Source organism: Bison bison, unplaced genomic scaffold (genome assembly GCF_000754665.1).
Source record: "Bison bison bison isolate TAMUID 2011002044 unplaced genomic scaffold, Bison_UMD1.0 scf7180017864484, whole genome shotgun sequence".
NCBI classification, from domain to species: Eukaryota; Metazoa; Chordata; class Mammalia; order Artiodactyla; family Bovidae; genus Bison; species Bison bison.
Genome location: NW_011495044.1, coordinates 1,180,452 through 1,185,083, shown reverse-complemented (window position 1 = coordinate 1,185,083; position 4,632 = coordinate 1,180,452). Strand labels below are relative to the sequence as shown.

Sequence of the window (4,632 nt, the reverse complement as noted above, 5' to 3'; positions counted from 1 at the left end):
AGGTACTGCCATATCCCACTGGGGTCTCCCCTTAGTCATGGCAGCCTCGCCGGCCCCACACTCATCCTCTCGCTGGAAGAGAGGGGCCTGTCTCCACCTCCCCTTAGAGCAGCACCTGCTGTGGAGAGAGCCCCGCACCACAGTCTAGCCCCGGACTCCAGTCTCAGCCTGCCCACTGACCTACCGTGGGACCCAAGCAGGTTACCTCTGAGCCTGTCTCCTTGCCTCCACAGTGACTCCATGTGAACTGGTTCTGGGTCTGATAGCAGGGACCCTTCACCCCACAAGTCTGCCTCACCCCCTTGTCCCTCTTCCTTTTCTGCAGCACCAGTCGGCTTCGGGCCATGGCTATCCTTGGAACAGAAGGACGGGGTTCCTTCTCCTGCCCGAAAACCAAGGCTGAAGGGAGCCCCAAGGTAAACACATTGTCATGTGCCTTCCCCAGCAGTGAGATCAGCGGTGCCTCAGACACCAGCATCACTAAGCCTGAATTATTTGCCCAAGGCCTAAAGTCAGGGGCCCTGGATAATGACTGAGGTCATTGATCCCAGCCTGACACCATTAAAGTCACTGGCCCAGGGGCCTACTTCCCCAAGAGCCCCCATACTTGCCCCTAACCCCAGTCTTTCTCCTTTTGCAGAGCATGGGCTCTCCAGTCACCACATACCACCTGCAGCGGGCACTGCCTGGGGGCATCATCCTCATGGAGCTGGCTTTTCAGGTAAACAGGAGGAGCACCATGTGAGGAGAGCCAGGCCCTCCTGTCTCTTGCCCTCCTGACCTCATCTTTGTCTTCTCTCCAGGGCTGTTATTTCTGTGTCAAACAGTTTGCCCTGGAATGTTCCCGAATCCCCATGGGGCAAGCTGTCAACTCTCAGGTAAGTGGTGGGGACAGAGGGCTGTGGGGTCTAAGTGTAACCCCAGCAATGATTTGCTACTGTGGGTAGCTGGGTCATTCCAGTGCCATGACTGGCCCATCTACCAGTCACATTGTGATAGTCCAGAGCTGTGTTCAGGCATGGCGCTGGGGGCAGAAGGCAGTGCAGCACAGGGGCCAGTCTGGCCCTGGAGTCATTCTGGCACTGACCGTAGATGGGTGGACAGTGAGGACATTTGAGCTGAATGGTAATATGACACATGGGTGGGCCAGTGCCAGTCCTGGCTTAGAGGGGGGGCAGCCTGGCACTGTTCATATAGTCACTAACACTTAGAGTGTGGACTAGAGTCCCCACCCATACAGCATACCCCCACACTTGGTTTTATTTCTAGCCCTGTCTGATTGCCTGAAGGCAGGGCCTCTGTATCCCATGAGGGCTGAGCACTCAGGAGGGCTCAGAATGAATGAATGAGTCAGGACCGAGTGTGGTCAGGGACCTGAAGCCCTCCAGCCTTGAGCGAGTTTGGCCCCTTTGGATTGTCAGGCTTGTCGTGCAAGGGCCTCTGCCTTCCTTGTACCTCAAGTTGAGTTTGTAAGAGATCAGGGTCTGACTGGGTACAGGCTGTCACTCTCCAGGACAGACGGCATAGACTCTTCCCAAATCTGGACAGCTTCAGATCCAGCTCGTAGGTGGTGGGCTCTGACTCGGGTATGGATGCCTCGTCTAGTCATCACAGGAGAGTGAGATCCAGGAAAGTTTGGTGACTTCGGTGCAGGAACCTACCTGGCCTAGGGCACAGCAGGGAGATTGGACGGGCAGGTACTCTTCCACACTTTGTTGTAGTATTGGCAGGACGGACCCACTTCATTATACTCTTGAGCTTCCTGAAGTCCTGACTTCCCTGACCCCTGATCTCTGTCCAGCTTGGTTCTCTCTGCCCCTGCATATCTAATCTGTATTCCTACTTAGATTTCTAAGATGCTTTATTATTGCTATTAGTTAGTGTTTAGTATACATTCTAAGCAAAGAGAATTTTATTCCTGCTGTACAGATGGGGAAACTGAGGTTCACAGAAGTTAAGTGGTGTGCCCCAGGGACACAGCTAGTTGGTGGCAGTACTGAGGCTGCAATCTGAGGCTCATCCTTGGCGACTGCACTGTTTATCACGCTGCTTCAGATTTATGAGGGTCTTTCCTTTATTTCCATAGTGGATGGGGAAACGGAAGCAGAGAGGTTATGACTTACCCAGGGTCCTGCAGCTACTCTGACTCCTAGGCAATTGCCTCATTTACAGTCACTGACTTCCTTTCCTACTAGTTTTTTGCCCAGTGCCACCAAGGGGCATGCTCATGTAGATTCTGCCATTCCAGCCTCACTTATCCAACTGTTAATACACTCTCAGTAATGCTGATTTCCTCCAAGAGAAGCCCAGCTCCGTGTCTCTGCCTTCCTTTCTTCCTGCATCAGTGGTTTGTTCATTCATTCATTCCTTCGCAGATCAACTAGAGAAGGCCTACCCTGGGCTGGGAGAAGGCAATGGCAACCCACTCCAGTGCTCTTGCCTGGAAAATCCCATGGACAGAGGAGCCTGGTAGGCTGCAGTCCATGGGGTCATGAAGAGTCGGACACGACTGAGCGACTTCACTTTCACTTTTCACTTTCATGCATTGGAGAAGGAAATGGCAACCCACTCCAGTGTTCTTGCCTGGAGAATCCCAGGGACAGGGGAGCCTGGTGGGCTGCCGTCTCTGGGGTCGCACAGATTCGGACACGACTGAAGTGACTCAGCAGCACCCTGGGCTAGCCTTGACAGGATGTCCCAGATGAAGCTTTACAAATGAGTGGGAGTTAGCCAGCTTTGGGGGTCAGTGGGAGCAGCATTCAGGCAAAGAGAATGGCCGGTACAAAAGTGTAGAGAAAATATGTGATATATACTTGGGGACAGCAAGTAATTTGATGAGAAGATAAAGCTGGAGAAATGGGAAGTGCCCAGAAAAACCTTTCTAATGGTAATTACACACCTGGCCTACCCAGCCCACCCTGTTTAAAACCACACCTGCTTTACCACCTGATTTTCCATAACAATCTACTAATCTGCTGTGTATTCATTTACTGTGGTGTTTATTATCCTGTCCCCACTGCTAGACTGTAAGCTCCTTGAGGGCAAGGGTGTGTATCCCCAACACCTAGAACAGTACCAGGTAGGCAGGTGGTAGGCACTCAGCAAGTATTTATTACATGAGTAAATCTGTGCTGGATTTGAGTGGACTCTGGGATACAGAGTTCAGAGGTTCATCTCTCAAAATGGTCAGTTTCATGTCAACAGTTACAACACAGTTGAATGTCATGAGGAGGGCTTCTCACAGAAGCGTTTCTGGCAGAGGGACCCACAGGACAGGGTGAATTGTGAGCGGCGTTTTCCCAGGCAGGAGGAGGGAAGTGGGGGTGCGCTGGGCCGCCTGCCGTCGTCCCCTGACCTGGCCCCCCGCGCCTCCCCAGCTGTCCATGCTGTTCACGGAGGAGTGCGACCGGGTGCGGGACCTGATGCACGTGCACTCGTTCAGCTACGACTTCCACCTGCGCCTCGTGCACCAGCACGTGCTGGGCGCCCACCTGGCGCTACGGCACGGCTACCAGCTGACCACCTTCCTGCGACACTTCCTGGCCCACCACCCGGATGGGCCCCACTTCGGCCGCAATCACATTTACCAAGGTCAGTGCCCAAGGGCCAGCCAGGGAGCCCGGAAAAGAACAGGCCGCGAGCCAGGACCGAAGGGACCACTTCGGGGGCCAGACCTTGTCTCTTGTCCCCCCTCTCCTGTGTCGTCAGTCGCCTTGCGTCACCTGGACCCTGTCCTCACCTTTCTGTCTTAAGTAACTCCCAGTCTGTTTCATAAGCTTAGGTCCTGTACCCCGTGTGCCCTGAGCCGCTTTGTCCCACCTCCATGTCCCACAGGAGCTCCCCAGAAAGAATCAGTCTGCTTGTCAGTCAGAGCCTCAGGGACTCTTGTCCTCCAGCCCACAGATCCTTGAGTCTGTCTGGGGCTCAGTGTCTACTGTAACTCGCCTCTCAGGGACCCTGGAGCTGCCCACCCCGCTCATCGCTGCCCACCAGCTGTACAACTACGTGGCCGACCATGCCAGCTCCTACCACATGAAGCCGCTTCGGATGGCCCGGCCAGGAGGCCCGGAACACAATGAGTATGCCCTGGTGTCGGCATGGCATAGGTAAGGCGGGATGGGGACAGGTGGAGCTGGAGCCAGGGCCATCCTTGCAGTAGGGGGACCCGTGTTCTCTTAGGCTGAAAGGGTGGGCCTGGCTTCATCAGAACCTCAGGTTTGACGTCTCCCCCACCCCCACTGCTCAGCTCTGGCTCCTACCTCGACTCTGAGGGACTTCGTCACCAGGACGACTTTGATGTGTCTCTGCTTGTCTGTCACTGTGCTGCACCCTTTGAGGAGCAAGGAGAGGCCGAGCGGCACGTTCTTCGGTCAGCAGATCCCCTACCTTGAACGTGGCTCTTGCCCTGAAATGGCCGTCTCCCCTACTGTGACCATCACACTCCTACCTCCTCCCCACCCTAGGCTACAGTTCTTCGTGGTGCTCACCAGCCAACGAGAGCTGTTCCCCAGACTCACTGTGGACATGCGCCGGCTCCGGAAGCCGCCCAGACTGACGCCGGAGCCGGAGGCTCCTGGGAGCTCAGCCAGTAGCCCTGGGGAGGCCTCTGGGGCCAATTTGGCCCCCGGACCA

General features: G+C 55.2%; 1 protein-coding gene across 1 annotated transcript in view; it reads left to right on the top strand.

Moving 5' to 3' along the window:
• Positions 1 to 4,632, top strand: part of SZT2 (seizure threshold 2 homolog (mouse)) — a 52,669-nt gene that overhangs the window by 44,876 nt on the left and 3,161 nt on the right. The window contains exons 64-70 of the mRNA XM_010862796.1: positions 326 to 416; positions 641 to 721; positions 804 to 878; positions 3,378 to 3,591; positions 3,953 to 4,106; positions 4,247 to 4,369; positions 4,464 to 4,632. Coding sequence (XP_010861098.1) covers positions 326 to 416; positions 641 to 721; positions 804 to 878; positions 3,378 to 3,591; positions 3,953 to 4,106; positions 4,247 to 4,369; positions 4,464 to 4,632 — 907 coding nt within the window. The remainder of the gene's footprint in view (positions 1 to 325; positions 417 to 640; positions 722 to 803; positions 879 to 3,377; positions 3,592 to 3,952; positions 4,107 to 4,246; positions 4,370 to 4,463) is intronic.